Genomic DNA, 12,369 nt, shown 5'->3' on the forward strand with positions numbered 1-12,369 from the left:
AGATTCTCAGCTTCATTGTCAAAAGCAACATAAGACTCTCTTTTTTAAGGGAGGAGATGTCTTTGGCTGTCTCTGAAGGCAGGAATGATTATATGGATCCAAGGGGCTCCACTGCAGGCTGAGTAAGCAGCCAGGCTGTCCTGAGAATCCTGATTGTCCTAGAACAGAAGGTTGTGCATCCTCTCTTCAGACCTAAGCTAAATGCTAACGTCCCTTGCCTTAACTGAAGATATTCCTGGTGGTTGGGAGGGTTGAGGAAAGATAGGTTTTGCTTGCCTGAGAGGTTTGATCCTTTCCTTTTGAGTGCAGATTACTTAAGAAGTTAACATTCTTTACCAGAAAATGTGTCTCACTACTCACAAGACAGCTAGCAGGTGCTCTACTGTAGTCTTCTGGAGGGAATGGGCTTGAACTTTCTTGGGGACAAGATTTCTGAGATATGATTATAGAATCAGTCCTCAGATCCCATAACCTGTCATGTATGATCATATTATTTAGGTCCACTTTTGTTAAGTTATGGGAGCTGGGCTCAGACATAGCAAGCAAAGACTCTAGTACAAACATTTAGGGGCACAGTCTCTAAGTATCAACAGTGTTCCTCTTTCCCTTTCTACTTAAAGACCATGTTCTATAGTCTTCTTTTTCATCTTCATTGACCTCACTTGGAAAGTCTTCTGACTTCATTAGACTACAATGTGGGATTGGGAAGGGAGGGGGTGGTAAGTCCACCTTGACATAGAGAACAAATATTGGTTGCTGATCCTGTGTGGAAGTAAGGTATCTCCGATCTCTATTTCCTACAATGCATTTCAAGTCTTGTCATGTGCCTTTGTCCATTTGTATAGAGTCAAAAGCTCTGAGTGACAGCCCCAGTTGCCCTGCATGAGCATATCCTAATAAACCCTCCCAAACCCCCCAACCAAAAAAAAAGCCACATGTCTGCTTGCCTGCGGCTTGTTATTAAGACACCTTCTCAGTTTAAACACTTAAAAACTAACCAAATGAAATATCAATTAAGACTGAATTAGCCTGTCTATCTCTGAGATGAGCCAGTGGGGCCAGTCAGCCGGCCAGGCTTTTTCCCCCCCTTTCATAGACAAGTTTGCTGATAAAACCTTGCAAAACCTCCATATTTTGAACTTGTAGCCATCAGACACACACACACACACACACACACACACACACACACACACACACACACACTCACACCCTTCAAACAGTATTTAACTCAGTGGAGCCGCCTAAATTTTGAATGAAGTAAACCACTAAAACTGTTTGAAAGTTGAGAAATCCACCAAGAAAAGGAAATGTGTGTGTGTGTGTGTGTGTGTGTCTGTGTGTGTGTGTGTGTGTGTGTGTGGTCTCCTTCCAGTCCTCTCTTTGTAAAAATGTAACTTCTAAGTATTTGGGGATTATGCAGCGGTAACGGTGTTCAAATACCTGATCCCACTGTTAAATGGTCCACACCTTCAGAAAACAGAAAGGAAAAGTACTGTTTACAAGATGAAGAAGGAAAGTACGAAAAGAGAAGGGAAATAGGCTGAGTTGCAAGTGAAAGGTAATTACTTAAGTGTGCAGTCTCCTCACACGTCTTTATTCTTGAATTTCCCCAGTTGTCCCTCTTCCTTGCGACAGAAACTTAAGACTGTCCATCATGGCTATTTATCTTAAAAAACTGCTGAAAAAATGTTAGCCACCACCTGGTGTTGCCTTTCAAAAAAGGAGAAAGAACCCAAATTCAATGTAAACATGAGAAAAACAGTACTGGTTTTACTTGGAAGAAGGCAGACACCCCAACTGGGCAGGATTGAGTATAATGTCTGTAGGAGAAGTCAGCTTCTAGTATCCAGGGAGTGGAACCAATAGGAACAAATGCTCAGTCATGTAAAAGAAAGGTTTAATTAATATATATTTCTGTCTGTAAGGTGTACTTATTGGGGGTAGATTTCCATCTTCACAATAAAAATGTGTAAATGCTCTCAGCAGAGATGAGTCCCCACCTCAGTCTGTATAGAAAAGCACGATAAAGATTGGGGAAAACGGATAAAAATGTTGAAAGAAGCTCCAGTTCCTTATTAGGCGAAGATACAATATTTATTCCTTGTCTCATGGGATAATCTCCTCTGCCTATTGTCCTCCCCGTTCTCAGTGCTGATGCTTAATTTTCAAAACTTCTATATTACCAAGGGACCTACGACATCAGCCAAAGAAATTCTCAGCAAGTACAAAATCTGGTCCAGGGAGCTGCTTTTGTGCAGAGGGAAAATTTTGTTCCTACAGGTTTTTAAGTGGGTACGAGACAAGGAGCTATCCGATCCGGGCAAAACCATTACAGTTTAGATCTGTATCTACAGAGCATTTTTTTTTCCTTTAAAAAAATTGGAAAATACAAGAAGTTTTGGATTTTTTTTTTCCTGATTCTTTTTTTGGAGGGGGAAATTGCATCGTAAGCTTTTGGAGAAACCCAACATGTCAACTACCTTTCCCGGACTAGTCCACGATGCGGAGGTATTATTACTTTTTTTGTGAGCGCGCGCGCGTGTGTGAGTGTGTGTGAGTGTGTGAGTGTGTGGCGGCGGTGGTGGCGGCTGTGGTGGCAGCTTCCCCTGCCTCTAATCTATATTGGACCGTTACGTTTAATTATAATCTGGCTTTCGGGAGAAGTTAAGGAAGGGAAGGGAGAAAGTTCGTTATGACATCTGTCGCCAGGGAGGGCAACTCTCCACGTTAAGCACCATTTGCTGTAATGAGGGAGAAACATAATCCTAACAATAAGGCGGGGATGAGGGAGAAAGCTAGAGACACAGAAAGGATTCTCCGAAAAGCAAAGAAAAGGGACTAATGGGGGGCGGTAGGTGGACATGGGGGATGGGAGAAAACGTACCCCTTTTGAAAGGGGCTTATTCAAGGAATGAGATAGAGACGGATACAGAAGTGAGCAAGCTGAACGATTTGCAGACTGGAATTTTTAATATATATTTAATATATACATATAATTATATATGTGGACGATGATATTTTTGAGCAGCCCAGGCTGAACATCTCTGCGTGGTCAGGCGGGCGTTTTCGGCGCGAGGATTTGCTGGAGCGGCGAGGTGCATCCTAGCATTCTCTGCCCGTGGCTTCTCCTGCTCCCAGCAGACCCAGTCACCTGCAAACCTTACTTGGACCCCTAGCTCCAGGCACAAGTTGGGAAGGGAAAAGCGTGTGTGTGTGTGTGTGTGTGTGTGTGTGTGTGTGTGTGTGTGTGTGTGTGTGTATCTGTCTGTCTGTCTGTCTGTGACTGTGTGTGTGATATCGCCCCCACCTATATAGGGTGGGGGATTGCCCCCACCTCGCTCTCTCCACTGTGAAGACGAGGCCGCCCACCCCCAGTTCAACTGTTCTGGAAGTCTGCTTGGCGAAGGAGCTCACTGAGCCCCGGCTTCTCTCCCGAACCCAGTCTGCTTGCTCTTTCTCCTAGGAGAGCCAGGGAAACCTCCCGACTCTGGGAGAGTAGCGCCTTGGTTGCAAAATGACAAACCTCAAGTTTTTCTGCTCTCCCCTTTCCCCCTCTTCCTTCCAGATACGTCACGACGGATCAAACAGCTACCGTTTGATGCAGCTTGGCTGTCTGGAGTCCGTAGCCAATTCCACGGTTGCCTATTCCTCCTCCTCTCCTTTAACTTACTCCACCACCGGCACCGAGTTTGCGTCCCCCTACTTCTCCACTAACCACCAGTACACCCCGCTCCATCACCAGTCGTTCCATTACGAGTTCCAGCACAGTCACCCGGCGGTCACTCCCGACGCCTACTCTCTGAACTCGCTCCACCACTCACAACAGTACTACCAGCAGATTCACCACGGGGAGCCCACCGACTTTATTAACCTGCACAATGCGCGGGCGCTCAAGTCCTCCTGCCTGGACGAGCAGAGGCGGGAGCTGGGTTGCCTCGATGCCTACCGCCGCCACGACCTGTCCCTCATGAGCCATGGCTCTCAGTATGGAATGCACCCAGATCAAAGACTCCTGCCAGGCCCCAGCCTGGGGCTGGCCGCCGCGGGAGCCGACGACTTGCAGGTAAATAAGCGTGCAGCGGATTTGTCTGCGCCCTCCCCTCGCCCTCCCCCTTCCGCTCTCTGTTAATGCGCTCTCTCTCTCTCTCTCTCTCTCTCTCTCTCTCTCTCTCTCACACACACACACACACACACACACACACACACACACACACACACACACACACAACACGATTTAGGGAAAGGCATCAAATTACAGGAGGACTGTGCCCACTGCGTTCCTCTCATTGGATCAATAGCTGCAGCCCCTACCTGGGGCCAGTCATCAAAAGTCAGCTATGAATCTACATTTCTGACCCTGAGAGGATAGGTGTGTGAGGTCAGTGAAGCTGCGTTTGAATCTAGCGCTGTCAGAGCAAGACCCTAAAAGCTGACGGCCCGATAATGATATCCTCAATTTCCATAATTCACAGGGTGTATTCTCCTATTTCCAGAGTTGGCCTAGACAGGACCCTGTCGTGGAATTTCATGATGCGTTGAGGGAGTCAGGTTGTTCTTAAGAAGTTGTTGGAATAACAAGCTTGGGCAAAAGTTTCACAAACAAATTAGATTGCTGTGTCAAGTAAGAAACCACAAATCAAAGTGTCAAAACCCAGCCCCAATAAAGTAATTTGCACGATGCACTTGCAAATAGTTGCAAAATAGTTGTATTTCTTTCTGCCTGAGCATACCCAAGCTGGTAGCCCAACAGCATGCTTTCTTTCTTTATTCCTTCTCTTCAGGTCACTCCATATTACGTAAGATGCAACTTGTTATTATGTCAGAAATGAAATAAAGGAAGCAAGACAAATAGAGGAAAAAGAGCTGGAAGGGGAAAAAAAAGGAAGGAACAGGGATGGGAGGAAGAAAGGGGAAAGAATAGAAATGAATTCAGACACCGCAGAGGCCACCACTTTATCAGGTCTCCTCCTACTTTCTTAACATGCTTTCCACGTTCGTTGCCAACAATAGAATTTTTAATTAAGTGATGCCATTGTCTTAGACACATTTCAAATCAATAAACCCACAAAGGTCTAGAGTAGGAACCCAAAGAGCTGAAATTTCCTTTAGTGGAGAGCACATCTCCTTCCCTTTTCCAGTCTGCATAAAGCTTGCCACCTCCACACACTCCTGAAGACCGGGAAGATATTCCAGGAGCACAACTTGGAGACAGAAGAGGTCTCTTGTTGCGCACAGAATATCTTTCCCCCTCCTCTACCCCTGAGCAAGAGATTAATTTTAAATTAAAGTGAAAGCCCTTACAGTTCCAACAAAGAGCCATAACCACATGATTCAAGCACAAGAAAGAAGATTTCACTCCTTAAAGCTTGACTTGCTATACTTAAATTCACAAAATAATTTTATACGCTTAGGGCATTTTCTTACATTTTTCACAAGGATCCCCTTATGTCTCAGAAGGGGAAAAAAATCTGCCATTCAATGCTTAGCTCAACTAAAACCTATTTACTCCTTTTAATAGCCACGTCTGCTGCTGATTTTTTTGTATCTGTACAAATTTTTTTTCTGTGCTAGGCACAAAGCTGGGCATTTTTCAAAAGAGAGGATTAGAACATTTGCAAGCATGGGACAAAGACAGAATCCTGTGCAAAAGAACACCGTAGTTTATCCAATTTTCGACTTAGTGCCATTCAACTGGTCATTTATGCAATGTCATCTGACCAAAAAGCATGTTTTACTTATGAGGGGGAAAGTTTGTTAAGTGAAGAGACCAAGATCTGCTTCTTCGGAGAAAATAAACATCTTAGCAGTGCGCCTGAGAGTGAGAGGGGAAATTGCTCCCGCTTCTTTGGAGAACTTGGCTGTCTTTTACCTTTTACAGTTTAGATATCTTAAAATCTTTATTTCAGCCTATCCCTTATATATTTATTCTTCCTTTTCTTTTTGTTCCTTGTGTTGAAATAATATTACTCATACTGAGAAAAAAAACTCTTTAAGATACTCGATGAAAGTGTATGATGTGCGATGCCTGTACACATGCATGGTCATAAAGACTTCTCTACATGTATGTAACTGCATATATTGTAATGCATATGAAGACTAGGAGAAGATTATAACTCTATAAGGTTATTCTACTCCTCTGGATGTACTTAGTATAGTGGAAAAGAAAGAACCATAGCTACATTTAAGAGGAGAAATAAAGAGGGAGTGTGTGGGGAAACCCATCTCTCTCCTTTTATTTCTTCCTTTTTAAAACATTCATCAGCATATGCCTCATTTCAAATGCAACAAATGTAAATATACTTTTCCCTGCACAGAATTTTAAGTGGAAGTCCAATGGTTTAGAGGGCAGTCTAAGTCTGCCTAACAGATGCAAGCGGTCTTGTGGCTTCAGTTCCATCTTTGAGTCCCCTAAAAAGATTTGCTATGGCCAACAAAGGAAACTGTCACACCTTTTCCCATCACCGCTTTAATTTATGCTCAGTCTCCAAGTTTTTTTTTCATATTGATTTGATAATCACTTTAAGGCAGAACATTTAAAATAAGAAAGAGCTGGTGAGTAGGTTGAAAAGGGGGGTCTTATGGGCCTGCCTCAATATGGTGAAAATGGGGAGGCAAAAGGGAGCCAGGGCTGTAAAGGTTGTTTTGTAAAGTGGGTTTTTATTATGCACCGACTCTCTCCGCATTTACTTAACTCTTCACGGGCTGTTGGGTAGGTTAACACCCTTCAAGGCCTCTTTCATGTCCAATACCTCGTTTGTTTGTAAAGGAAAATGAGCTTTTAACACATTTTGATTTAGAAGGGGAGGGAAAGACAGACACAGAGAGAAATTTTTATTTTTCTTAATAAAAAAAATCAGCAAGTCCTTTCTTTAGTTTTCCAGTTCAAATGATCACTCTGGGAGCACCCTAGGAGCTTGGAGCTTTGCAGAGAGTGAACCTGAAGGTGTTTCCTCCAGGAGGCCTATTTTGGATAGGATTATTTGATGCTCCTGCTTTGGGGGAAAACAGAATCATGAGAAGATAGTCTAAACCCTCTATGTGAAATATTTCCTCTGAACCTCCAAAAAAAGAAACCCTCACAATTCCAGACTTGACACATAAGCTATAATTTGCTTCACCAGAGAAGAAGTGAGCATGCGCTGCCTGGCTGCCTGTGTGTATGCCCTGTCCCTTCTTTAAAACTGAAAGGACTTCTTGTTCTTTTAGGTCCAAATAAAAATCTCTTAAAACCTCTGAAGTTTGATATTGGGGAGTGAGGCACAATGCATACCTTAAGATGGATAGAAATTGTAGATTGTAGTTTCTCTTCAAATATTTTCCTTAACATGTGTTTGCTCACTGATGCCTTCCATGGTCTCCTGATAGAAAGGTCAGGGAAAGGTTAGTCTGAAATATTTCACCTGCACGGTGGTCATGTCTACCGTATCTGAATGCTTCTATTTCCTTTTTCTCTTGTGAAGGGTTCTGTGGAAGCCCAGTGTGGGATTGTTCTCAACGGCCAAGGCGGAGTGATAAGAAGAGGTGAGTAGAAATAACTTGACCTCAGTTTCTTTGTTTTGAAGATCTGGAGAGACTTGCAAACATCAGGTTCTTTGTCTGATGATTAAGAAACAAGCAAACAACAACAACGAAAAAGAGTTATGTTAGTGAGTTATTGCAGATCCACACAAGCATACGTACATTAAAAAAAATACCCCTTTCTTCCACCAACCCTTCAGTGCTGGGCGAGCCCCAAGTCTCATGCTAGGAGCTCTCTATTCCTCCTCACAGAAAGGTGACAGAATCAAAGTTGGGGAGAAAATGGCTGGGATTAAAAACAGAAGTTTTCACACTTCTTTCCCTTCCCAGCACCACATCCTGGAGCAAGATATCTGGTTTCTTTTAGACCTAATGTGCCAGCCACCGCCTTAGTGTTTGGGGTGACGGTGTTAGCAATGGGCCTTGAGGGATTCTGTGAAAGACTCTATCATTGAGGCTTTCCAGGAGGCTAATGAGTCACCAATATTGTAACTGCCTTATTTATTTAATTTTTTTGGAGCGTCCAGAGGATTTCTTTTATTATGGGAGTGTGGGAGGAGGAGGTAGTGTTAAGTGCACTGGATAAAGCTTTCTTGTTCCCATCTGTTGAGGGAAACATCTGAATCCAGAGTTACCCATGGCATGGGAAAGGGGGGTGAGGCGAGAGAAGAGAGCTGTTGCTTTCAGCCAAGGCACTGAAGGGGGCTGTATCTCAGATGTTCCATTTTGACAAAAGGTTTTGAACTATGACATTCACAAGGCCTCAAGGCAGTGCAGATTTTGCTGGCTTCCCTGCTTAACTGTACCATGAGCCTCTGAAGTTTATTTTCCTAGCATGCCCAGTAACCCGAGGAGCACAGGAGGCAAGAGGGACCAGCTGTTATCCCAACTTCATACGAATTAATAAGATGTGGCCTATTCACCAAGACTAATTCCTGCTTCAGGGCCACAGTTGTTTCTGGTAACCAAACCACTAAACTTCTGATGGTACCAAATAGATGTACTTTAGTCCCTCTCCATTGAATCATTCATAAATGATTTGCTTTTTCTTTTCTGAGAGAGTAGTGTACTCTTCAAAAGCAATAGAAATTTTTTGTTTGCATGTAGATCTCATAACCCAGCATCCACTATAAACATCGGAAGATGAAAAAAAAAAGGATCCTTTTCTTTGGGAATTTGGCTGTTCCAAAGAGTGTGTGCTTGGAATTTATGTTGAATTTGCAAAAAATTGCTCAAATCTGTTGTTGCACACTTTTGAGATTTTATAATATTTTTTTAGAGTATGAATATCACTGCTTATAGATATTTAGAAGGAACAATATTACACTTTCCATTCAGGCCTGTATTCAGCCATGCTGGAATAACAAAAAACAGAGACAAGTTTCTGAATATTCAATTTAGCTGTTCATAACTGTAACACAAGTAAGTAAAATATACACAGTGAAAGAGAGGTTCAGTAAGTCTTGCTGATCGGGGTCTGTTGGAAAAGAAAGAACACTAAAGGTGAAGCCAAGCGCTCAGGGCGCACAGACACCGTGGTGCTGAAGGACAGCGCCACTAATTAGGGAAGGAGGCCGGCTGCTAGGCGAGCCGAGCTTTCCGCGGCGGTGCGTACATTCTGCTCCGCTCTTGTTAAAAGTACCTCCCCCAACGGCTTGACTATCACATCCACATGATTGGAGCATAACTGACAGGAAGAATTTCAGCCAGCGAGTTGGAGCTGTAGATACTGTGGAATCAATAGTTTCCTGGGAGAATAGGAACACCTTCCTTTCTTCTGGCATCCAAAAGGTGCCTAAAAGATGGAAGTGCGCTCTACCCTTATCACAGCTGCAGAAGCGAAGCTCCTTGGGTGATGTTGTCTTGTTTTTGTATGGGTCAGTGCCTATTTGTTTCACCTTTTAAAATCCTTCTCTTACTCCTTCTCTTAGCCTGCTAATTTAAGCCAAACATTGATTGTGTAGGAGAAAAGATCGCGTAGGAGTTGGACAACAATAAAATCAGTAGTCCTCACCTTTGAGAAATTCGAACCCGGCATCTGACCACTTTTTCCCATTCCCAGGTTTTACAGGACAGGAACAGTCTCGGCTCTGGAGAGGAGAGTGTGGGTGTGTGAGTGTGAATTGATTAGGTGAATGACTTTATAGCTCTATCAGCATTCATAATTTCCAAGTGGATAGCAAGCACTTTTCTATTTTCAAAGCACTGTCAAAATCCCCTTAGGTCAAAACACCTAAGAAAGCCTCTCTCTTCATTGGCGTGGTGAGGCACGCACACCACAGAACTCCTAATATCGATAACTGAGGTAATAAAAAATAGAACACCTAAATCATTAAGTCAGCTACTTCCTTCCCATTCCTCCTGCGAGAACAAAGTCTGTGACTCACAGACTGATCTCCCTTAAAACCTTTGTGCTCCCCATTTTCTCCCACAAATCTCTATGGCCCTGAAGCCTGCAAAATCTCTACTACCCTGCGGCCCTGTGAATGTCATAGTTCTGCCTTGAGGAAAGATACCTGCCTAATGGTCATACCTGAGGAGGGTAGAAAGAAGTTGGCCTGGTTTACAGAGGGTGGAGGGATGAGAGTTCATTCACTAAATCGGTAGTAAAGAACAAAATGTCATTTCTCAGGTTAACTTTGTTAAGCGTCGATTACATTTTTCCCCCTTGTAAACGAAGGTCTGATAGCCAAAAGATAACGTGGACAGACCAGCGTGGTAGCAGTGAGCTAATTACCACCTAGATAAAATATTTGCGGCCGCCTCGGAGGCCCAGCTCCCTGCGCGCTCACTCCCGGTTAATGGTGTGCGCGATTTTGCCCGCAGCTCCGCCGCTCCGACCATCAGAACCAATAATCTTTACTTTAGCCTGCACTCGCGTATCGATAGCTTCTTTTGCCCCGGGCGTTGGCTTTGATATGTTAATATTTCTGAGTAACAAATTCTGCAGAGATCATATTAATGTTGTTCGTACAGAGTGGAGCTTTGCCTTCGTTGAATATTCAGACGGTGGGTTTCAAAAGGCACCTCTTGAAGGAAAGGGGCTTCTATTTACAGGAGTCGCCTATGTTTTTAATCATAAAAAAAAGGAAGGAAGGAAAGCCCACTCTTTTCTTCCTGGTGACTCTTCAGAGGCATCCTCATGGCTCCTCCCTTTTATCAGACACCCAGACCTTTTATTTCTCTCTGAGCATTTAATAACGCAATGTTGATGAGGACCACGACTGTGGCGAAGCTAATCATGAATGGACTCTGAATGGAATCATGTTATGGGGATCAGTTGGATAAAGGGGGCTCTGGTCTTCACACACGAGTTTGAGATGAGAAGACTCAGGCTTCCTGTATGAGGGTGGATAGTAGTGACTCTTTGGCCCTGATCTCTTTTGAGCAATCGGGATGGCAAACTTTAAAAAAAGAGGGGGGGTATGAAAAAAGTGTAGAGGGGGCAGCGCCCTTGTTTCGCTTTCTGATCATCTTGCCTTGCAGCCCCAGGCTAATTTCCGAAGCTTAAATACCGCTGTAGCCTCTGGGCCACGGAGAGGGAACCCACCGGCCACTAGCGGGTGGAGCGCTTTCCCGATTGCCCTTGGCTACACAAAATACAAACTACTTTGAATCAAAACATTTGGGGGGGAATTAATATGATTTGAACTCTGCACGTTTTAAGGGAGCTAGAGTGTATCAGATCGCTGAGGTGACTAGCTCGCCAAGGCTGAGACGTTTACACCGCGGTGCAAACATTGTCCAAACTGATTTAATTCTTTTTCAAAATAAGTCTTTCCGCAAAAGCAGCCTTAGCTTCAGTTGCCCTGACTACCAATAATGGACAGGACAGAACTGACACTCTCTGCTTTTTGTTGCCCTCACAGCAACTGGCCTGCTCCTCCTCAGGAGGACACGTGCCTTGCTTTGGTTTTTTTTTTTTCCAGGACTCTCCTGGGCCTTGTCTGGATCTTGGGATAGCGAATTTCTAGCTGTAGCTCCTAGCAATTTGTAAAAGGGGCGAAGCAGAAGGCCGCACGTAGCTTAATCTTTCTTCCTCTGTCAGCCTTCCATCAGTGAGCGACAACCCCGAATCTCCTGCAGTTAGGTGACTCAAACTCATCTCTTTGGTTCTGCAACCTTTGTCAATGAAAACAGAGCACGTGGGACACTGGAAATGACACCCGAGCTCTCTTGACGCTAAAATGAACATATTTAAGACTTGAAATTCTAGCCGAAACGCATACACCAAAGCATCTAGAAGCATGGTTTGCTGGACAGTTGTTTTTCATGAGGAAAGAAGTATTTTGCCATTTTTTAAAAAATTTTCCCCTGCTCAGAAAATCACCACCGTCCAAAGCACCGTTACGTTTTGGGAACTCGGAATTGATCCCGGGGCACAAACCAGCAAAGCGGGGGTTATCTATCCTGCATCCAGTTCTTTTTCTTTTGTTCTGCTGGGGCCTGGTGCGGCTCCGCAGGAAGCAGCAGCTACCTGGTGCAACTGCACCTGTAAAAGCGCATCCCTCCATCAGGACAGTCCAATTCGCTGCTGTCACACCATCAAAGACTTGTGTGGAGGCAACTAAGTCCCCACCTCTTTGCTGTTTGATTACAATTAATATCTGCTGCCGTCGGGGGGGGGGGTGGGGAATCTCACGGGCGGGGTTAGAGCGTTGGTAAAGGCTAGAGGGGGAAAACAGCCCAGAAAGATTCTACCCCACCTGTCGGACAAGAAAACCTCGCGGAAATGAAATCCACAAAACAAACAGGCACAGGAAACTCTTATAACCGCTTACACATTTTTAATGTGTCAAAAAAAAAAAAAAAGAGCGATCACTGGAGATGAAGAAGGGGAGGAAAAAAAAT

At 44.1% G+C, this 12,369-nt stretch overlaps 1 protein-coding gene across 1 annotated transcript in view; it reads left to right on the forward strand.

Annotated features, from left to right (window-relative positions):
- The first annotated feature begins 3,453 nt into the window (after positions 1-3,453).
- Tfap2d (transcription factor AP-2 delta) overlaps positions 3,454-12,369 on the forward strand; it is a 48,574-nt gene continuing 39,658 nt past the window's right edge. Inside the window, exons 1-2 of the mRNA XM_048445823.3 lie at positions 3,454-4,063; positions 7,461-7,521. Coding sequence (XP_048301780.3) covers positions 3,515-4,063; positions 7,461-7,521 — 610 coding nt within the window. The 5' untranslated portion in view covers positions 3,454-3,514. The remainder of the gene's footprint in view (positions 4,064-7,460; positions 7,522-12,369) is intronic.

The sequence above is a fragment of the Myodes glareolus genome, chromosome 18, assembly GCF_982192425.1.
Source record: "Myodes glareolus chromosome 18, mMyoGla1.1, whole genome shotgun sequence".
Taxonomy (NCBI): domain Eukaryota; kingdom Metazoa; phylum Chordata; class Mammalia; order Rodentia; family Cricetidae; genus Myodes; species Myodes glareolus.